Source organism: Trachurus trachurus (genome assembly GCF_905171665.1).
Source record: "Trachurus trachurus genome assembly, chromosome: 5".
Taxonomy (NCBI): Eukaryota; Metazoa; Chordata; class Actinopteri; order Carangiformes; family Carangidae; genus Trachurus; species Trachurus trachurus.
The window spans coordinates 6,497,081-6,521,040 of record NC_139896.1 but is presented as its reverse complement, the minus strand read 5'-3'; the positions used below and the strand labels follow the sequence as shown (position 1 = coordinate 6,521,040).

Here is a 23,960-nt window from a genome sequence, read left to right as displayed (position 1 = left end):
TTTTAACTTTGTAGGAGCCATGAATTGGGTTTTCTGTTGGTTAAGCTTAAGGGTTGTTTTGGTGTTGTTTTTTTTGGAGTATGATTTAGTTTGTTATTATTTTAGTTAGTTGAGTACATTTTGTTTGGTTGCTAAACACTTTGATCTTTAGTTCTGAAATCTCAGTGAGTTTTTTTTTGATAGCGCGTAGACCTGACAATCTGACCCATGCTTTTAGCCTCTCAGCGGCTCTTTTGGCTGAAGTCGCTACAATATTTTTTTGAAGGCTGTTTCTCCTTCACACACACACACACATATATGCACGAACGCACACATGCACACATGGGGTGTATGTGACGGTGTTGTGAGGCCTTCCAGATGTCTTTAATCAGATCATGTCCTATTGACACACAAACATGTTTGCTGCTTCACTGAGCGCTCAATGAACAGGTCAAACAACAGCCGTGGCAGAGAGAGAGAAACAGAAAGACAGAGAGACAGAGACACACCTCCTCTGGGAGATCGTTGCTTTTTCTTCAGGTTAGACGGCTTCTGTGATTGAGCTCAGCTTAACCTGTCACCTCGCCGTAATCCTCAACCCTCCGCACACATTCACTCACTTCTGCTCTCGACTCGAGGCTGGTGGTGGTGCTGAGAGAGAGAGAGAGAGAGAGAAGCAGGTGGAGGATGGGGGGTTGCTTCGTCAGCTTCCACCCTCCTGTCCCACCTCCCACTGTCCTGCCCCGGGCTGGAGGGGCAGGGGGTTGGTGTGGGGCTTTTGTGTTGGCTAGAGGAAGTGTATTGTATGCCCATCTGCCCCCCACCTCTCCCTCCTTCACCCCCTTATCTCCCTCCTTCTCCCTTAAGCTTCAGTGTTTAGCCTCAAAGGGCCGGTGGCAGCAGATGGGGGGCTATGCAGCGGAGTCACACCAGCACCAACAGACAAGTGGCAGGAGGAGTGTGTGTGTGTGTAATTGTGCATGTGTTAAAAAGACAGTGTGAAGTCTTTTCTTTGAGGAGGGAAGTCTGTTTATATTTAGACGTGCTAATGCATGATTCTTGTTTCCAGTACATGTATGCACAGCACACATGTCATCCATCCACTTCCTCCTTTGTGACAGTTGGACTTTTTAACATCTGTTTAAGAATTAATGAGGAAATCTCCATTAGATAAACTTCCCTCTACGTATCTAAATGACTTTTACTGTAAATGTGCTGCCGATTTAACACAGACATCAACGGCAACCAGCAACAATTAGATTAGCGTTGTCACGGACGATCTGTGGCCTGAAATGTCCGATAAGACATTCAAACAGTTTGTTTACCACCTGATCTGCCATTGATCCTACCCTTCCTCCTCCCACACACACACACACACACACACACAGGCGATTAAGAGAGTTTATTTGGCTGTCGACCGCACACATTGACTCAATGTGATGTTGTTTACTTTGTAGGGACTCCAGCTGCAGCAGGTTGTGTGTGTGTGTGTGTCTTTCGTTATTGGTCTCAGCCAAATGAGATAAAGGAACGTTTGAACATAAAGTTAAAAACAACGTAAACGAGGATCTTAGGCAGTCGGGTTTTATCTTTCAGGAGCTTTTTATTGCATCGACATCTGTTGTTTTTGGCTTGAGCTGCAACACTTCTGGATCTGCTGTGGTGCTGTTGTGGTTGTAGAAAGCTAAATGTTTAAAACTTCAGCCATATAATTTATTTGATCCATCTGCGATCTGTGATTTGAAATTGCTTCTGATTCTATGCAGCCTGAATCACTCCTCCCGATCAATAACCATCCATCGTCAAACACCAGAGTGAAACAACAGAAAGGAGGGAAGGAGGGAAATGAGAGGATTGCAGGACCTCCGTGTTGTGAATAGAAAACCTCTGGTATCACACGTGACAAGTCCAAATACAGGGAGGAAAATCCAACGTTATAATGCTGCTGGTCTATCATTTGTTAGATATTATATAAGTTAAACTGAGACCAACTTAACTGGTTTTTCCATTTCTCTAATAATTGGTTTGTCTGTGTAAATTTGTCTTTTAAAGTGAACAAACAAGGCATAATTAAAATTATACTGTAGCACTGTTGTGTTTTATAATTGCAGAAAGGTCAGCAGCATGTTTTATTATGTTTGTCTACATTGTTATAGCCACACCAACAGTTCACATGACAATTTTGTGCCATTTTATGCATTTTATAACAGAGAAAATAGCTGTTGTTATTGTCTGTAAATAGTTACAGAAGCATATTTCGTACATTAGCATCCTCTTGACAATCATTTACCCACTTTTTTTTTTTTTTTAAATGTCCACAAAAGTCCAGCCCAGTTCTTTTATATTTTGGTGAAAGTGTCATAATATTATAGTACATCAGTTTATGTCCTTTGCTCCCTTCAGCTTTCATTCATGTCCACAGGTTCATGACATGTGGACACAAAAGCGTCAGTTTGGATGTTTTTTTTTTCTTTCTTTTTTTTTGGGCCCTGTTGTGACGCAGGAAGTCAGACCCACCCTTGTTTGTTCGGTCCCTGAGAGTGGGGTGGTTGACCTGCGCTGTGTGCTCAGTGACGAGATAAAGCAGAGCGTCACACAGCTCTGCACCACGCCAGCTCCTGGTAACAGAGACAGTCACGTTTAATCACAGCCACCGCCATCGATCCCACACTTCTCACCTAATGCTTAAAGGGATAGTTCACCCAAAATTGAAATTTCACTCATTATCTACTCACCCTCATGTCGACTAAGGGCTGGGAGAAGTTTCAGAGTCCTCCGTGGCTTCTCTGAGTTACAGGGGGTCTCGGCGTAGCAGTGCATGTCCATATGACGGTTGCAAATGGATACCAACTGTCTTCGTAACAAAAAGACACACCAAAAAACATCCAAATACCTCCATGCTGCTCGTATGTAATGTCCGTCTTGTATTGAAGCCCCGAAATGCGAAATTGTCCCGGAAAAAATTAAATAAGTGTATTTTTCAAGCTTGTTTTGTAGCAGAACCTCCTCTTCCCGGTTCTTCAAATTTGGACGAACCAGGGTCTGTCCTCTTCCCAGTTTGTCCAAATTTGACGAACCGGGAAGAGGAGCTTCGAGAAGTTTCCGCTACAAAACAAGCTTGAAATATAGACGTAGGCCTATTTAATATTTTTCGGGACAATTTCGCATTTCGGGGCTTCAATACAAGACGGACATTACATACGAGCAGCATGGAGGTATTTGGATGTTTTTTGGTGTGTCTTTTTGTTACGAAGACAGTTGGTATCCATTTGCAACCGTTATATGGACATGCACTGCTACGCTGAGACCCCCTGTAACTCAGAGAATCCACGGATAACTCTGAAACTTCTCCCAGCCCTTAGTCGACATGAGGGTGAGTAGATAATGAGTGAAATTTCAATTTTGGGTGAACTATCCCTTTAAAGCTAAAGCTAACTTACCGTGAAAAGAACCTCTCTCTCTGTCGGTATCTATTAGTCTTTGATGTCTTCTTTTTGCTGTGTCTCCACCTTTCTTTGGCACTTCCTTCTTTTTCGTAATTTCCTTTTTACAAGTTTTTTTTCTTTTCATTATCAACATTGTCATGAGATCACACGTTGAATGAAGGTGCACACAGTCGTGGCGTCGCCTCTCCTCAGAGGTCGTTGTCACAAGCTGTGCTGTTGCAAACATGGATCTCGTCAAATACGGAGGAGGCTCGCTCTGATAAACGCTGCGGTTCACCAGCTCGGCTATCAGAGACAGAAATAAAGTCAGGCACACAACCTACAGTACAGAGCTGCTGCCTGTGGTGAACTTTAAAATGAATGCAGTAAAGCATTGAAAAATCTGGCATGCAAGAGTGACAGAAACATTAGCAGCCCTTCTATAAATCTAAAAACAAAGTGTGTAAAAATAAACCTCGGCTGTACAAGTAATATGTGTCTGAACTCTGCGCTCTACGCTGTGAGAAGAATAGCATGCTGGTCTGTTAGCGTCTGTTAATGTGCCTGAATATGGTAATTGTTAGCCATAGTGATAAAGAGGCCTACTGCCTCAAAGGGATAGTTCAACATTTTTGCAAATTCGCCCATTGCCATAATCCCTATAGTCATAGGAGTAGGTTCATTACCTTTACTTTCACTTTCACCTGTCCCTCATCAAACTCATTAAATACACAATCCAACACGCTCTGGTGGACAAGTTGTGACCTGCACATTCACCACGCTATGAAATAATCATGTAACATTACACAACACAAGTTGTTTTAGAGGCAAATGCAGCCGGAACTACATTCCAGACACGGCTGCTGGGCGGAGGGATTTCAAAAGCGCAAGTAGTTCCGAGTGTTTGCTTCATGTGTCATAATGTTACATAATTATACATAGTTTTTTCATAGCGTGGTGAATGTGCAGGTCACAACTTGCCCACAAGAGCGATTTGGAGTTGTTGGATTGTGTATTTAGTTTGATGAGTGCCTCCGTCTCTGCCCCGCTGATCTAAAAACAGCTTGCACCGACAATTAAAGGTAATGAACCTACTCCTAAAAGGGATTATGGCAATAGGCAAATTTGCCAAAATGTTGAACTATCCCTTTAACGAGTTCATGGATAAGTTGGGTAACCTTTTAATTTACAGGCCGTTAATTACGTGATAATGTCAAGAAATAACAATTATTTGCATAGTAATGTCAAGAAATAGCCTAGAAATCACGCTCAATGTCATAGTAATGTCATGTTTTTCATAAAGACAAAACATTACTCATTCTTTTCATGCTTTGAATTTTTTGGGAAAGGCCAGAAATTTTCTCCACCAAGTCCTTGGAATTGACTGATATTTCTGGGCTGCAATCAATCATTATTTCTTGGCTATGTTTTTCCGACATTACTATGAAATTTCCCCTTATTTCTAGACATTACTACGCAATTAACTGTTATTTCTAGGCTATTTCTTGACATTATCACGTAATTAACAGCCTGTAAATTGAAGGGTTACCAAAGGTTGTAATTGTTTGTCTTCGTGCATGATTAGTGTGACTGGCTGGATATTTTTGAAGTGACGGCGATCACTGCTTGTGCTGTTATAATGTCCTGTAACAGCAGCAGCCAGCAACTCTTCTTGACTTATTAGGATTGAAAGTTGCATGCAGCACACAAACGAGAACAGAAAGCACGATATATGCGTGGGGTTTCGGCTAATGTGGGTTGGAGTTCAAGCCCTTGGTTGTCCTGGCTGAACTGGGTGGAGACGGTTTCAGTGGACCAGAGTGAAAGGACGTAATCATCACGGCTGGAGTTTAGGGCGGAGGAGTCGGGCCAGAGTCAGAGCTGTTGATTTATTTCCATACACACAAGCAGGTTGCAGACGTCTCGCTGCAGTTGCCTCATTTCTTAAAAAACATAGCTTTTTTTGAGAGAGAAAACCTAATTTCTGTGATTTAGGAAGGAGAGGGATTAGAGAAACCAGTGAGACAGCCAATTCCTTGGTCATGTATAGGTGGGTTTCTCCATGTATGAAAAAATAAAAAGACCAGACAGTGTCGGCTTTAGGATCAAAGGCTCAAATCATCATTACATTTCCAGAAATGCATTGAAATAACTAATGCTCTTTAAGTCCAAATAAAAGTGACACAAAGAGGCTTCTTGTAGTCTAAGTAAGTCATTTCCACCGCTGAACATTTCAGCATTTGTAAAGTTCACACACAGCTTCCCCTGTCCTCTCACTGTGCCATTAGCTCTCTGGCATCCACACACACACACACACACACACACACACACACACACACACACACACACACACACACACACACACACACACACACACACACACACACACACCCACACACACACGCATTCACAAACAAAATCAGACGTTTATCACTTGTCTCTGAAATAACGTAGGGGGAGAGATTTGACTACGAACCTGCGGCTTTGCAGGAACCAGATTACTGTCCCGCAGCAGCGAATGTAATAATCACATTGTCTAATTTCCTGTGCAACCTGAGTTCCTTATGCACACACACACAAAAACATGTTGTTAATGCGCCGATAGTCCTGCTGCTGCGTCCCAGACAGGCCGACTGGATACCGTGGCTCCCCCAGCTCTCCCAGCGCACACTGGAACCAGGCCCAGCGTTGTGTTGTGTTGTGTTGTGTTGTGTTGAGGCCGTAGGTTGGGCTGGAATGTAACACACAGTGAGATGGACAGACGATGGCGCATTGTCAAAGCTCAAGCTGCAAGGCTGAATTCTTTCCGTTGACTGACAAGGATATTCTTAGAGTTACATAAGTCCAGATAATACAATTAAGTCTATAAACAAACACAGGTGGCTACTCAACTCAGCGTTGAATTCCCACTGTTTCACAGCCAGGGAGCGTTTGATGTGTCTCAATTTGATGAAATAAATGATCTATTAAAGAAAAGAAAACTACAACAACTACAATTCTGAACTTTCCTCTGTTTAGATGATTATTATATATTAACTTTTTGAGACCGGCTGGAGCCCAAAGTTCAACAAGGTCAGGCCTATATTTGACCAGGCAGCTTTTTACTTCTGTCAGGGAGTCTGTGAGTTTCCTGTGTGGCATTTGCTGTGTTATTTACAACTGGCAAGGTCATAACACACACGGCCGTTCAGCTTCCTAAATAGCAGCGCACATCTCAGAAACTCTGTCTTGGCTTGGATGAACATAATTATGCAAACTAGTTTTATTGAAAAGTAGGGCTGCAACCTACGATTATTTTCATTACTGATTAATCTGTCGATTATGTAAACAATTAATCGATTAGTTGTTTGCTCTTGTTATGTTATACATGTTGAAAAACGTCAATCAGTGTTTCCTCAAATCTCTTGTTTTGTCCACAAACCAAAGAGAGACTCAGTTTATTGTCATAAAAGAACAAAGGAACCAGAAATATTCACATTTAAGAAGCTGAAATTAGAGATGTTTGACTTTTTTTCTTTAAAAACCACTTTAAAAAAAAGTAATATAATAATGGATTAATGGTTGTGGCTCTATTGAAAAGATAATAACAGAAAAGTGTTGTTTATCCCAAATAATCTGATGTTGAAAATATGTTATTTTGATCTTTGGTGGTGTTTTGTTGTTTAGTTTTACAATCCCCATTAGCTGATGCTGTAACTTCAGCTATTCTTCCTGGGGTCCACATTGCAATTATAACTAAGGACTTACATTTATGTTAATACATAATCATAGTTAATACATAATTGACATTGAATCGTTGATACGCAATGTTTAGTTAATAGGAGCAGGAAGCATTCAGATTAAATCAAACGTAAAAAAAAATAAAAATATTTGGGTTATCTGCTCTCAAGTAAACCGTTTAACCTAATATACACTGTTGAGCATGAAGTTGGAATAATTTTGTTTTCAGACACATTGCCCTTTTTTTCCCCTTATTCATACACATCAGTAATCACCTTTGACCAGGTGCAATAATCAATACTGTGTCCCAGTTACCAGATACACACCGTTTCTATCACATTGTGACAAAAATTTCATGAGAGGAGGTAAAAGAAAATAATTTATTCCAACTTTATGGGCAACAGTGTTTGTGAACAACACTAAAAATGAAATAGACATTCAATAAACATACATATCACTTCACAAAAGCAGCAATTATTTGCCTACTCTCTACCCTGATAACGGACATTGCTTGGATAAAATTGCCTATTTAAATTCACTTTAGTGAGAAGTGCAGATCTGAATTAAATGAACACCTGGTCATAAGACCTGAGTCACAGCAGACGTCATCAGGTGAAGGATCCTGAGTGTCCTTGAGCCTCGTACTGAATTAATTTCTGCTGCAGAGCCTTAACTTGGTGAGCAAGAGAGGCGATGAATGAATGAATGAATGAATTAAGAGTGCGTTGACAAGCTATCACAAACAGAGGGCGCTACTTTCCTACAAGACATAATTAGAGGAAAAAACAAAACATCTTTACAGCCTATAACCAGCTGATGGCAGCACTGCTCCCCCCTGTTTAATGAATGTTGATGAATCAATGTGAATGTTTCTCTAGATCAGGGGTTCTCAACTAGTCTCACTCTGGGACCCACATTTTCCCATGGTCATTAAGTCATGACCCACTTTTATAGAATTCAAACCAAGATTTTTTTTTTTTTAAGCCTTTAAAAACTCATTTTGCTCTTTACTGAGCAAAGTGCATTTCAGAGCACATGAATGAAACGGATGAGGACCATGACAACTGCATGAACGGAAGTGAATAAAAAAATATCGAACTGCACAAAATGGAGACCAGCAACATATACAACACATATTTGACACATATTTGACTTCTAATGCATCTCTGCATTCAGAGCATATTCACAAAAGTGAATAAATATCAAATTGCACAAAATAACGACCCACAAAACAAAACCAGATTCACTGCATTCAGGCCACATTAATAAGAAACTGATATCTTTGCATTCAGAGCAAATAATAAGAAACTGAGGAGGACCATTACTACTGCATGTGTTCACGTGATTTCAATATAAGTTATTTTTCAAAATAAAAGACATGTCCAACATCAGATGTGCATTAAATATTATTTACTTTTTTGACCATCCAGAACGGGTCCGCGACCCACTTTTGGGTCCCGACCCACCAGTTGAGAACCACTGCTCTAGATCACTTTAGACCCCATCTGATGTTGATGATAATGATGAAATAGATCATAGGTGTCCAGTTTTTTAATAGTGATAATAATAATAATATAATTGGTATGTGTATATATGTATATATATATATATATATATATATATATATATATATATATATGTATATGTATATGTATATGTATATATATATATATATATATATATATATATATATATATATATATATATATATATATATATATATATATATATATATATATATATATATATATATATATATATATATATAAAATTGAGCTGATTATATGTTTATATTTGATGTTAATGTGTCTAACTCTCTTTGCTTTTGTCTTGTTTTTTTTGTTTTTTTTACAGATGCTGCAAGATTGTGCCAAGGCCCGGAGGGAGGTGGAGCTCCACTGGCGGGCGTCGCCTTGTGCCAACATAGTGCGCATTATTGACGTCTATGAGAACCTCTATCAGAGCAGGAAGTGTCTGCTCATCGTCATGGAGTGGTGAGGACGCACACACACACACACACACACACACACACACACACACACACACACACACACACACACACACACACACACACACACACACACACACACACACACACACACACACACACACACACATACAGACACACATACAGATAGATAAACACACAGATGAACTCTAAAATAGCTTTTGTTTGTGTAGTATATTGTGGTGAATAAAAATATCAGTGTAAACACTTTACCACCAAGCTGCAGGTTTTGTTTTGTCATGTTTTACTTTTGATTGTCTGTGGTGTGGCTGTGAAAGCGTCTCTCTCTAAATCTCAGTCAGTTTTTTTTTTTTTTTAATTCAGTCAATGGTCCTTTTTACAAGCTTTGTTCTAAGTAGCACTCTTGGCCAAGTAAATTATTGTAAGTCTGCCGCGAAAATTACCCATTTCTCCTAAATGAGCTTATTGTAGTTTCCACACCTTTGCATTTCCATCCTGCAGCGCTTTAAAAGAACCACCAAACCCACAACTTGTCACACACGTGCACTCAATTAGGTCTGCGATAACCACTGTGGTGCAGAGGTAGTGGACTCGCTGCACATGCACAATGCACTTACAATATGTTGAAGGGGATGACTAATTTCCTTGAGAAAATGAGCTAATGCCAATAAAGAAAGACAGCTCTTCTGACGAAACTAAAACGTTTCCTAGAATATCACACCAGGTAGATGCAGTGGCACCATTATTCAGTGTGCTTCCTTTTTTTTTTTCTGACAGAAATTGGGTCAACCTAATTTTTGCCGTGTCAGTTTACCCTTTATGTGATTCGCAATGGGTCACTATGTCACTATGTCAACTCTCCTTCATAATTTGGGAAATTTCAGTGAAGATGAGCGAGTAAGTTGCTGATCTGCCGTCTCAAACCACTTCTGCTACTGTGGCACTTGATGAATGAATCAGTTTCACCTCACTGATGTGTTTGTTTATCAGCTGTGATGCAATCGATCCTGTAAACTCTTGTACTCGTACACGGTATCTTATTATCAGTAACACTTGTGGAGTCAGAGATGCTGAGTCAACTCTGTTGTCACTTTGGAGGCCGTAGATCGCAGCGCACTTGACTTATTGTGCACTTTTCATGGCGGATTGCTTTGTCACTTGCTTCTTTTGTAATGTAAAAGCTGTGGTGCGTAACTTTTGACATGTCCATTACATACAAGCCACAGCGCTGATTGAACTATTATTTGTTGTTTTTCGGGCTTGACCTTGACATTACTTTCCTAACTTTGTAAATCGTTGTTGCAATGTGTTTGTTGTCTACGTCATACATACTGCGTGTGTGCTGCTGCACGTGATGTAGCATACGTCACAAACATATTCAGTTCAATTCAACACTTTATTTCAGACAGAGGCGGTCCATAGAACAATAAAAACACACACAAAAAAGTGACAGATACTCAAAATATCATATATTTACATATAAGCTAAAACACCAATGCCTCCAAAGCCTTGAAGTGAACCTAATAGAATAGAATTGAAGTGAATACATAATAATTCTTTATTTATATAGCACTTTTCACAGCATAAAGTCACAGAAACAGAAGACACCAAAAACATGAAACAGTCAGAATAAAAGGTAGGAGGGACGAGTGGTTATTGAAAGGCTTGACAGAAATGTGAGTTTTTAGTTTTGCCTTGAAAATGTGTTCTGAGGAGGAGGCTCTTAACTCAGGGGGGAGGGCGCTCCAAAGGAAAGGCAAGACAATTTTATTTGAAGTATAGCCCGTTTTTACAAACAGTTTGTCTCAAAGGTCTTTACATGGCATCGTAACAACATCCTCTGGCCTTAGACCCTCACATCCACTGAGGAAAAACTCCATAGAAAAACCAAACCAAAGCCTCGGGGCCGCAGCTTGGAAAGCTCTGCGTCTTGGATCGATACCCGATCTAGTTATTCAGTCAACATCTGGGCCGATTACGATCTTAATATCAGATCGGCTCATCTCTACCCAAGACACGGTTCAGAAGTGGATTGCACTACATGGAAAAAACTTGATCGTTCAGCAGAAGGAATACAACCAAAGAAAGAAGACAATCAGACTGAGGACAGACTTTGATGTCACTTTACAGCTGTTATGAGTAGGATGTGTTGCTATATATGTACTGGACCTAGATAATGTAGAAATGGTGCTGTGAGTGTAATAAGATGTTAACAACCTAGTGTTTCCACTCAGTGTTGCTGCTTTGGTTCTTGCTAAACCTTTACACACAGTTTGGTTCAGTTTCATGCTGTATTTTTTTTCCGTAATCCTGCAAACACACAAACAAATGTTGCATGTGGGCAGTGCAGGATGTGACCCTTTGCTCACATAGACTGGAATATCCACCACTGTTTTTTATGTGTGTGTGTGTGTGTGTGACCTCAGCTTCGTCAGATGCAATGCAGAAGCGCCCAGCAGTGTTTTTGTAATTACATAGAATTCCTCTAGAGGTAAACAGAAGGTATCCGCTGCAGCTTTAATAGACTAAAGTCAGCAGGGCCTTGTTTGGTCAGGATGCTATTAATAGGAGACAAGTCTGAAATTGCGTATCAAGGGTTAAATCGTGTTAATGACTCTGTAACACATCGGAGGATCTACGTGCCGCCTGAATGCTAAGAGTGCAATATGTGGAAAAAGAAAAAAATGCATGGAAATAACAGCGGCACTGAATTCATTGCACAAACACATGCTTATCTTTGTCTCTGCATCTGTTTTGGAAAACAAATCAAAACTAAACTAAAGAGCAACAGCTGTGTATTTGGGACTTTTTGTGAACGGTTTGATATTTCCATTGGGCGCAGAGGTGTTGTCACAGCGAGCAGCGAGCCGTGAAAGACGGCAGCAGGTTACAAACGTGTCAGGGTGCTTCTGGTGCAAAAAAAACGATGCAAGATGTGTGATCTTCATACCTCCATTCTCATCAGCATCATTAAGTATCTCTATTCTCTTCTACTAAGAATTCACACGCCACCTGTAGACGCTCTCGGAAACCCAGAAAGCCAGGGTGGGGTCGGGAGACCTCAAGCTCGGCTCTACCTTCAGCCACATGAGAGGAGCTGTCAGACCGGTGTGAACAGAGTCAGCAGAAGTGAGGGATTCTCTCGCTGCCGGTGGTTAACTCAAACCGTGCACACCATCCTGGCGTCAGCAGCACCTTGATCCATTCGTAATTCTGAGTCTGTTTCTCAGTTCGCCCCAAAAGAAAAAAAAAAAAATGTGCATGATTAATTATGAGAAGTTTGAAGTGTGCTGTGGTTTCTCAACCGCCGTCCCCAGAGGCTCTCGAGTCTGCAGGTCCAGCGTCCCGTTAACACACACATGCCTCTCCTTCACGCATCTGTAGTCACACACACACACTGACACACAAAATTGGACCTGAAACTCACACAGTCATACTGAGCGAAACGATTAAATGAAACTTATGATGTACGTCAAAGGATTTTCTCATGCTCGGTTGAATTCAGGTTAGCAACATGTAGCTTTATAACTTGACAATGCATCAATGCTGTTTTGTTAATCTTTACTCTTGGATGCCACACGTTGTTACTGTACAACATGTGTTGTCTTCAAATGTGCAAATCTTTTAATGCATGAGCCAAACTCTTGGCATCATAAAAATGAATTATTTCTTCAATGCATAATGTTTTTTGTGCACCAGTAAAATTGAGAACTTGGTTTTAACACTGCCAGTGGTGTGGTGTTGGTGGTCGGTGGTCAGTTACAGAAAAAAGGAGCACAGTTCCTGTAAGATAGAGATAAAGATCACTGTGTCCAGATGCAAAACCGCCGAGCTACGCTTTTATACCCTTTTCCTCTTTTAAAGATGATTTAATCTCACGCCTCAGTGAGGAGAAGCGTATGTTGTCTTTCACTTCAAGCTCATTTAGTCAAATTTTAGTTTGATTAAGAGTTGATAAATATTGCTACAAGCTCTAAAATTAGTATTTCAAGGTCTTTGATGGTGCAGATAAATTCAACACAAAGACGATTCCTGTTCATATCAGTCCCATGCACCAGAGCATCGCGCGCAAACACGTTTTAATTAAACCGTTTATATTCAATTTCATTTTCGAAATGAAAATGGAAAATTGTCTGTTGTCGGAGGTTTTCCACTGAAGTGATAAGGCAATAAAATCACCACACGGAAATCATCGTTTCCTCTTGCGCTTGTTTATTATTTTGAATTGTGCACTCGTGTTTTCGTTTGCAACCGACTTGTGGGATGTGCACTTTGTGTCCCTTTGTCAGCGTCATGATTCACTGACTCATTTTACTCTGTACAGTAAAGTGATGGTCTGTCTTGTAGCCATCATGGCGTCATTCAGTGCAAAGATGTGGTTAAATCTTTTGATTTCATGTGCGCTGAACATTTAAAATCATATGCAAAGCAGCTACTGTACATTAGTAAAGTAATATGTCAGAAATAGGACTGCACGGTTCTGGGGAAAATGTGAATCAAGATTTTTTTTTTGCTTAGAATTGACATCACGATTCTCTGGTGCAATTTTTTCCCCCACAAATTTCAATGTTTATTATTTATTTGTTAAAGGGATACTTCACCCAAATTCGATAATTCACCAATCATCTACTCACCGTCATGCCAAGGAAGGGTTTGGAGAACTCAAAACGCTTTAGGAGTTCCAGGGGGGGTCCGGCTGCCAACGGATTTTCATATAATGGCGGTGGATAGAGTTCACTTTTGAATGGTCCAAAACACACACTATGAAACATCCAGATACCTCCATACTGCTCGTCTGTACTGACCCAAGTGTCCTGAAGCCGCCACATGAAAAAGTTGTTTGGAAAAAATGAATGTGATCTCTGTTTTTATCCTTGTTGTAGCAGTAGCTCCCAGTGGCTGCGAGATGTTCTTCCGTGTTTATATCATACATCCAATGGTTTACAACAACGAACAAACATTTTGCAATAAATCTCGCGCATGCACACAAACATCAACAGAGCCACTGGGAGCTGCTGCTACAACAAGGATGAAAACAGAGATCACATTAATTTTTCCCAAACAACTTTTTCATGCTTCAGGACACTTGGGTCAGTACAGACGAGCAGTATGGAGGTATCTGGATGTTAGTGTGTGTTTTGGACGATTCAAAAGTGAACTCTATCCACCGCCATGATTATATGAAAATCCGTTGCCAGCCGGTATAATATTAATCGATCCGCTCCAACTGCCTGCTGTCTTCCTTTGTCAGTATAAATAAAAGCTCTGATGGTGATACATCAATTGTGTTTTGTCAGTGCAGAGGAGAGGTGGATAAAACGGCCTGTACGGCGAGTTTCCTCCTCCACTGAGTCATGGTGCTTAGTCATAGGTGGAGGGACGGCAACGGCGGTGTGGCGTTTGGGGACACCGGAGAAACTCGTGTTTATTTTTGATGCAGCTCATGAAATAAAAATGCAGAAGAATCGTTGCCGTTTAGAAACGATATCACATGTAGGACGTGAATCGAGATTGCAATTTTTTTTTTACGATTTATCATGCACGTGCAGCCCTAGTCAGAAATATAATGTATCATGCAATTTAGAGCCATTAATGAGGAATGAGGAATAGCTGCTTAAACATCTTCTCTTTTTTTTGCAGCATGGATGGAGGGGAGCTTTTTAGTCGAATTCAGGACAGAGGAGACCAGGCCTTCACGGAGAGAGGTAATAAAAGACAGCATTTTTCTTTCTTCAATACTGTAATATGTGTATGTAGCCTGCAGCCTCTCTTAAAACATTTGTTTTTCTATCTATCTCTTTCTGTCAGAGGCGTCCGATATAATGAAGAGCATAGGAGAGGCCATCCAGTTCCTGCATGCAATCAACATCGCACACAGAGACGTCAAGGTTTGTCTTTTCGAGGCGTTTCCCCTGCTCTTTATTTATTGAGAAATGCCTGAGAGGGGGCGACTTCCATAGCGACAGTAACTAAACTAACATCATGTTCTTCACTTTGCTTCCTGATAACCCCCCCCCACTCTCTCACCCCCGCAGCCAGAGAACTTACTGTACTCGACGAAGAGGCCCAACGCCCTGCTCAAACTCACAGACTTCGGTTTTGCCAAGGAAACCACCTCACACAACTCTTTAGCTACTCCCTGCTACACGCCCTACTACGTCGGTAAGGATCGGGTTTCGTGGATGTCCTCACGTACTATTAATAGACACAACATGACGCCATACAACAACGTAACATACCACACTCTTCTGTTTTTTTTTTTTCTATTTGCAGCACCAGAGGTTCTGGGCCCAGAGAAATATGACAAGTCATGTGACATGTGGTCGTTGGGTGTCATCATGTATATCCTGTAAGTCTGTCAGTCAGTCAGTCATTGCATAACTGCTCTTCTCACGCCTCCACCACTTGCACTAATCACTGCTGATCCTTCACCAGGTTGTGCGGGTATCCTCCTTTTTATTCTAACCACGGCCTCGCCATCTCTCCCGGGATGAAGAGGAGGATCAGGATGGGCCAGTATGAGTTCCCCAACCCTGAATGGTCTGACGTATCAGAAGAAGGTAAGGCCAGCCCCCACGTTATTATGGGTACTCGTATACTTAAAGGGATAGTAGCATTTTTTTAAAAGTGGGGTTGTATGATCTACAAATAGCCCCTAAGTACTTTAATTGCAGTAGAAGACTCTCTGCACTCCTCCCGTTAGCAATGCCAGCCCATAGCCCTGCCCAGAGATTTACAACATACAGTGTTGTGAACAGACCCAAAGAAACGGCCTATTTTTGCGGCCTAAAAGAGGTTTTACCTGAAAAAAATACACAGTTCCATTGTTCGCTATAATACAATTTTTTCCAGCCCTTCAAAGTGCAGGAAAAACGCAGTTTTTATTTGGACCTAACCAACTGCTGATCGGCGGGCGCTAACCCTGGGCGGAGGGATACGTGAGTTGGGTTAGGTCCAGATAAAAACTGTGTATTTCCTGCACTTTGAAGGGCTGGAAAAAATTATATTATAGCGAACAATGGAACTATGTTTTTTTTTTTCAGGTAAAACCTCTTTTTTGCCGCGAAAATAGGCACTGTATGTTGTAAATCTCTAGGCAGGGCTATGGGCTGGCGTTGCTAACGGGAGGAGTGCAGAGAGTCTTCGACTGCAATTAAAGTACTTAGGTAGGGGCTATTTGTAGATCATACAACCCCACTTTAAAAAAAATGCTACTATCCCTTTAAATGTGGTAAAATGAAACTTAAAGGATTAATTTTCTTGTGAGAACTTAACGTAATATGTGCAGATTCAGCCATTGAGCTGCCGCCATGTGTCTGTGTTACATGAACTTACTTTCATACGTGTCAGAAACAACTTTTCATCACATTGTTGGTTTCACAAGCTTCTCTGCAGGCACACACCCGAACCTGAGAAATTCTTAACTTTCTTATCAAGAAATTGAAACCAACCCCATGCTTCATTTGTCAACGTCAGTCATTTTTCACTACAATTGAAAGTGGTGATATTATCTGTGTTTTTGAAGGTGGAGGGAAGGGGAGGGGCAGGGGTGACACACAGTGCAAAGTGTTTTATCTACAGGTATCAGCAGGTGCAACTGTGGTTAAATGTGGTGAATGCGCTGTTTTCTGACCCCTTTCACCTCAAGATGTGTCACTTCTGCTTCAGAAAGTGAAGCTTCAGCCCCCGACACTATTCACAAAAAAAAAAGAAAGAAAAAGCTTTGACAGCAGGTGGAACAGCAGAGTCAGTGTTAATCCATCTCAACGCTGAAATTCTCACAGTTCAGATTGATCGTCATTTCCAAAAAGGGGAGAGTGTCTCTGTGTAACATAATAGAGAAATAAGATTATCTTAGAGATTAGATGGATAGATCAACAAACACCTGACACAGTCACTGCAAGAGTCTGTATCAGCTAGTTCAGTTCTCGTTTCCTACAGAAAGACATTTATGCACACATCAGCACCGCGCAGTCCAACAGACATTTAACGAAAACTAAACCAGCAAGAAATGAAATGTAGTTTCTATATGTCTGAAAAATACTAGAATAGATGGTGAAACTCTAAAAGTTGTTTACAAGACAAGACAAGTTCATTTCTATAGCCCATTTTTACAAACATAACATCCTCTGCCCTTTAGACCTCTCGCATCGACTGAGGAAAAACTCTGGAGAAAAAAACCCTAAAGAGATAGTTCAACATTTTAGCCATTTTAATTGGCCCATTGCCCTATATCCCTATAGTCATAGCAGTAGGTTTGTTACCTTTAATTGTCGGTGCAAGCTATTTTTAGAACGGCGGAGCAGAGCCGTGAGCTGCTCAGAGCTACGCTATGGAGGCTAATGGGATTTCTTGGTTTCCCTCATCAAACTCATCAAATACACAATCCAACAACTCCACAACGCTCTGGTGGTCAAGTTGTGACCTGCACATTCACCACGCTATGAGATAATAACAGAACGTTACCCAACAGAGTTGTTTTAGAGGTAAATTCAGAGACTGTTTGATGAAAAACTGCCTCCAACAGGAACGCGCATCAGCGGTTTTGCATGCATTTCCCTCTAAAACAACTCTGTCTGGTAACGTTCTGTTATTATCTCATAGCGTGGTGAATGTGCAGGTCACAACTTGTCCACCAGAGCGTTTTGGAGTTGTTGGATTGTGTATTTGATGAGTTTGATGAGGGAAACCAAGAAATCCCATGAGCCTCCGAAGCGTAGGAGGCTAATGGGAGGGCAGGTTGGTTCAGCAGCAGAGGAGAGGAGGTGATGGTGACGGCCGTTGTTTCAGAGACATGATGAAGCTCTGGAGTTGGAGAAATCAGAGAAAAACAGAGAGTGTACGAGAGGAGAGTCGACGATGTTTTCTGTTTCTATGTTTTCGATTGACATACGCGGTCAAACTCTTGTTTCTTTTTCTTTGTAATGATATCAATAATTGTGTGTTTTGCAGCTAAACAGCTGATTAGGACTCTCCTGAAGACTGAGCCGACCCAGAGGATGACCATCACAGAGTTCATGAATCATCCATGGATCAATGTGAGGAGTGGACTTGAGCTCATTTGCATTTTTCTAAATCACTTTCGAAACCTGTCTTTTTTCATCAGTTTTAATCAAACAATTTCGTGTGTGTGTGTCTCTTCCCTAAAGCAATCGATGGAGGTTCCTCAGACTCCACTTCACACCAGTCGTGTACTAAATGAAGAGAAGGACACATGGGAGGAAGTCAAGGTCAGACATCTGAGGGGAAAAGTTTGCAACATCACAGGAGTTCCTGTTCTGCACACAACAACACGCTGCAACAGGGTGAATCACGTGACCTCATGATGTTCTTCTTTCTTCTCTTTGCGCCTCAGGAGGAAATGACGAGTGCCTTGGCAACGATGAGGGTCGACTACGAGCAAATCAAGATCAAGACCATTGAAGACTCGACCAATCCACTGCTAAATAAACGGAGGAAGAAAACCAGTAACGCCATCGCAGACCCGCAGTCCGCCGCCCACTGAAAGATGCACGCATGCATGCACATATATAAACACACAGGTTGTAAAAAGGAAGCAATAATTTGTCGACGTGTGAGTCGCATTGCATGGATTTTCTCAGTGTTTTATTTTTCATGGCAAATTCTAATGTTTTGTAGAAGTGTTTTTTGTTTTTATTACTCTATACCATTTTAACAGGAAAAAAAAAAAAACGAAAAACACAACAAACCCGCCGCCTGCAGAGGTCGGATCGGTCGATCTGTGTTTTCACACCAAGTGAAGAGATTATGAATATTTCTAGAAAAGGGGAGGAGAGGGAACCGCTGGAGATCTCTCTCCCCTCCTTTCCCACAAACGATATCAGGTTGTGTCCTCAGAGGGGCTCGAGTGTTGGAATAGGACATGAAGCCTTAGCATTAGCAGTAGTTCTCCCTCTTATCTCACCCCACAGCCCTATTCTAGCTCTTGTCCCCCCCCCACCCCCCCACTCCCCCACCCTCACCCCCCCCTCACCTGTGAATGTTTAAATGAAATGGCTAAATCCCCAAAAATAAACAAAAAGCAAGGGAAGGTTTCTTTATACGTACATGCAGAAGTAAGCAGCAGCAGCAGATGTATTTTGAACTGACACGTAGAATGTAAAGGACTCCTCTTGTCCCCCCCACCACCCCCCCGACGCCCCCCCGACTGTTGTAGTAGCTCCTCCTCCTCCTCGTCGTGTGTGTGTGTGTGCGCGGGAGGATTTCGGACGCGGGAGTGTCTGTCAGCTTCAGTTATTAAAAGTCTTTTGTGAATGTGGAAACCGAGGCCTATATGCACTCACAAGGGTCATGTGCCATTCAGACGGAGCACCTCACTCATGGCCCCTCTCTCCTATTTTAATCTATGCTTGATTTATTATTATTTTTTTTAATTTTCAGGTACATAGTGTTTAGAGCAGAGAAGGAGGAAGGGCCTCGGTGGAGAACAGGAACTGACTTCGTCTTTCTCCTGCATGTAGCTCATAGGAGAGTAGGAGAGCCACACGATACTGTATTTTTTCATGAATTTTATGAGACATTTTAGCGCTAGGCCTTATTACCGTTGTGTCGTTTAAAGCAGCGAATTACTTTTTAACCCCCAAACCTACCTACACCTACCTACCAACCAACCAACCATTTGGGTTCAGGCTTTTACCAATGTTATGCTTCAGAATTTATAACATTGCCAGATTATATTTCAGGTTAATGCTATGCAGATGTGTTTGTCAGCTTTGAAATACTGCTAGGGCCTTTTTTTTTCTTTTCTTATTTTCTTTTGGTTAGCATTGATTTCTGTTTGCAAAATGTGTCGAGCAACAATAGGGAGCGTTTTGTGTTGTGTTTTTATGTAAAGCAGTAGCAGCAGCAGCAGCAGCAGCAGCAGCAGCCTCCTCCTACATGGTCCAGACTGATCATCTTAGTTACTGTTGATTACACCAGCTCAGCTGTCAGGGAGTCTCCAAGGGGGGATGGGAGGAGGGGAGGGGCGGTCTGGTGCAACGTCCTCCTTCTCCTCCACACTTCCTGGTTGACACAGAGAGGAAGTGTTAAGCACTTAAAGGGATAGTTCAACATTTTGGCAAATTGGCCCGTTGTCATAATCCCTATAGTCATAGCAGTAGGTTCGTTACCTTTAATTGTCGGTGCAAGCTGTTTTTAGAACGGCGGAGCAGAGCCGCGAGCTGCTCAGAGCTACGCTACGGAGGCTCATGGGATTTCTTGGTTTTCCCTCATCAAACTCATCAAATACACAATCCAACAACTCCAAAACGCTCTGGTGGACAAGTTGTGACCTGCGAGTCTGGTGAATGTCACCACGCTATGACATAATAACACAACGTTACCAGACAGAGTTGTTTTCAAGGTAAATTCATGCAAAACCGCTGATGCGCGTTGCCTTCAGGGACAGTTTTTCATCAAGCAGTCTCTGTATTTACCTCTAAATCAACTCTGTCTGGTAACATTCTGTTATTATCTCATAGCGTGGTGAATGTGCAGGTCACAACTTGTCCACCAGAGCGTTTTGGAGTTGTTGGATTGTGTATTTGATGAGTTTGATGAGGGAAACCAAGAAATCCCACGAGCCTCCGTAGTGTAGCTCTGAGCAGCTCACGGCTCTGCTCCGCCGTTCTAAAAAATAGTTTGCACCGACAATTAAAGGTAACGAACCTACTGCTATGATTATAGGGATTATGGCAATGGGCCAATTTGCCAAAAATGTTGAACTATCCCTTTAAGAGCTCGTCCTCTTCCCTCTGAGCAGACGCTGACATACACCACCAGCAAGCTGTCATCACATACAAAGAGGGGTGGTGTGATGGTTTTGTCCCTCTTTGGCGTTCTGCTAACGCCGCGGGACGCCCCCCTTCCCTGCCGCTCACTTTTAAGGATCGTGGGAAATTATTTTGTTACCTTTATGTCAGTTTTTTGGTCCACTTCACTTTGTAAAGTCACATCTACCACCTGTCGCATCGCAACAACAAGTCTCACTGTAGAAATGTTCATTTGAATGTGTGTGGGGGCACTGTTCCCCCCTCTTATGCATTTTTATTTTGTTATTACTATCTACCCCTCAACACTTTTTTTTGTAGTGGCAGCACATGTTTGTCTTTTTTCTTCCTTTTTTTTTCATCCTTGTCATCAAGTCTGTTCAGCTCCACCTGCCGTACTTTTGTCTGCTTCAGCTTTGGATTAAAAAACCACATAAAGCACAAACCTGCTCATTTTTCTGTTATTTTCTGCACATGAAATGACTGTGACGAGGCTTTAAACCTCTGGAGAGGAGCTCTGTTTCTGATTTATTTATTCATTTATTTTAATCTCATTGAGACATGGGGTCTCATTCCAACATAGTACGAGAACAATTAGTTACGGACAATACAATACATAGAAAATTTACATTAAAGGTCCAGTGTGTAAGATGGGGGTAAAACCGTGATATCTGCCGTTCCGTTCCCTCTTTTTTCTTCTTTCCTTCTGCTGTCTTCGTTGGTGTATTTAAGAATGCGAAACCTGTGAAACTTGCTCTCCGGTTTGCTGGATTTTCAGTACAAACATGGCAGCGCAAGATGGTGACGCTCTCTAAAACAATATTGCTATATGTTCATATAAAAGAAGAATTATTAGGCTTCAAAAACCAAACAAATTTTTATTTTATAGTCATTATACACTTATACTAATACTGTATATTCATGAGTAGTTGCCTATATTCAGATTTTGCCAATAAACCTCGCCAATTATTACACACTGCACCTTTAAAAACACGAAATATGCAGATGTTTGCTGTAGAAGGGAATCCTACTGTTTTTAATCCCCTTTAAACGTTAATATTTGGTCTGTCCACCTTTTGTGGCAATTAACAGCAGCAGACTTCTCTGGCATAGTGTCGCTATATTTCCTGAGAACTTCAACACTAATGTTACAGTATCCAATCATGACTTCTGCTACTCAAGCCAAAGGTTTCCCTTAAATGTAGAATAGATCTGTCCAGTTCATCAGTTCATTTTCCAACTCGCCCCAAATTTGCTCGATGGGGTTGAGATCCAGATTTAAATAATCCAGATGTACGTAAATAATCTGGCTTCTTCTGTGAAGGAACATGATTGTGTTTGTTTATTGTAAGGAAAATGACCTAAATCTTCTTATGACGGCTCTATTTTATGGTTTAAGGAGCATAATGATGATTAATGGACGATTCAACAAAAACAACTGAAACCTCTTAGATATGCCAAGGGGTAATAATGATATTAATTAATATATTATAAAAATTGGCTGCCACTGTGAACATAAATAAATAAATATATATACTAGAAGAAAAAATCTGACCTTCAACCTGTGAAGAATTAGAGAAATTATCTTCTCAATTAAATTTTTTCTCTACAAAGAAGTCAAGTGATATTTAAATGGTTGACGTAGTTTATAGTTTAGTTACTTGATATTATCTCAATCAAAAAATGCACCAAATATTTAAATCTAAAAAGATAAACCAAAAACACTTCTAACTTATTGACGCTTTGCATTTCATTTCTGACCTTTGCCTCCACTTTTGACTTGTTCATCTCGGTCACGTCACCATAGCTATGACTCAGGTCACGGCCCCGGTTTGGGAATTGTGGGTTTTCGTGCTCAGACTCAACCTGTGACAGGCGTTTATCATCCAAGCTTAGCTGGAATACACGCATTTACGTAGCACACAACAACACCGTGTTGGGATTGAGTCAACACGGTCATTTGCCAACACCGGGGTGTCGAGAGCAGTTTCCCGATAGTGCACTTGTTTTTTTTGTATGTTTTGTTTTTTTTCTCTCTCCTTCTCTGTCTCTCCAGGTGCGGGTCAGACATTGACTCTCAGCCTCCAGCTCTGAGTGTGTGTGACGAAACCTACAGTCATCTCTCCCCCCCACCGTGCAACTTAACCGGGTACAAGACGAGACAGGGGGTAAATGGGGCTTCTGGGGATTCCCTCTGCTGCTGCTGCCCCAACCCCCCCACCCTCAGGACGCCTCCCCACCCACCAGCGCTCACCTCAGCAGAGGAGAAAGGAAAGGGTTTCACTGTCAGTGCGAGGAAACGAGACGTCAAGGTGAAGAAACCGAATGAAGGTAAAACTCAGAGAGGTCGGCCGGGGTATACCTACTATACCTCCTTCTGAAAGTCATCATCAGGTTTTATCATGATCGGATTTCCACGAACAATCATTCACAAATGCAAAAACAAGTTTAATTTATGTTTCTAGGCTGGAAACTTGAACGTGTCAGCTCGGCAAAACATAATGTACGACACGACAGGCAGCCCTTAGAAGAAACATGTGTATGTGTGTGGGGAGTGGGGGAGTGGGGGGGGGGAAACATGTCGGATGAAGATTTCTCAGCTGAGGTGGTGACACAACACCGACTTCTTTGAAGTGGTGTGCCATCCTGCTTCACATACACACACAAACACAAACACACATCCTCTCAAACCAGACGAGACACACACACACACACACACACACACACACACACACACACACACTGTTGTTGACTTGACCCTTTCCAGACAGGTTAGCGATACTGAGATGATGCCACACACAGATACCTCAGTAACTCCTCTTCAGCAGCTTCTCCAGTCATCATCATCAAAAGGAAAAAGCCTTTTTTTTTTGCTGTGTTTTTTTTTCTTTTTTTTTTACACATTGCAGCCACCGAGTCTGTCAGCGTGCTGGAAATCTGGTCGTTGTTACTGTCAGGTGCAGCCTTGAGTTGCATGTTGTGGTCGTTGTGGTCTCTTTGATTCCTTTTCCTCTCTGTGAGTGATTTTAAAAACATGCTTTGGCACACGCCTTTAGTAGGAACACCTTCACTGTTTTCTAAGAAAAGTTGCGGTAA

General features: G+C 41.5%; 1 protein-coding gene across 1 annotated transcript in view; it reads left to right on the top strand.

The window, feature by feature from the left end:
* mapkapk2a (MAPK activated protein kinase 2a) overlaps positions 1-20,231 on the top strand; it is a 31,106-nt gene extending 10,875 nt beyond the window's left edge. Inside the window, exons 2-10 of the mRNA XM_083972780.1 lie at positions 8,979-9,118; positions 14,734-14,798; positions 14,902-14,981; positions 15,129-15,255; positions 15,367-15,442; positions 15,529-15,653; positions 18,046-18,131; positions 18,243-18,323; positions 18,449-20,231. Coding sequence (XP_083828906.1) covers positions 8,979-9,118; positions 14,734-14,798; positions 14,902-14,981; positions 15,129-15,255; positions 15,367-15,442; positions 15,529-15,653; positions 18,046-18,131; positions 18,243-18,323; positions 18,449-18,598 — 930 coding nt within the window. The 3' untranslated portion in view covers positions 18,599-20,231. The remainder of the gene's footprint in view (positions 1-8,978; positions 9,119-14,733; positions 14,799-14,901; positions 14,982-15,128; positions 15,256-15,366; positions 15,443-15,528; positions 15,654-18,045; positions 18,132-18,242; positions 18,324-18,448) is intronic.
* Positions 20,232-23,960: the final 3,729 nt, after the last annotated feature.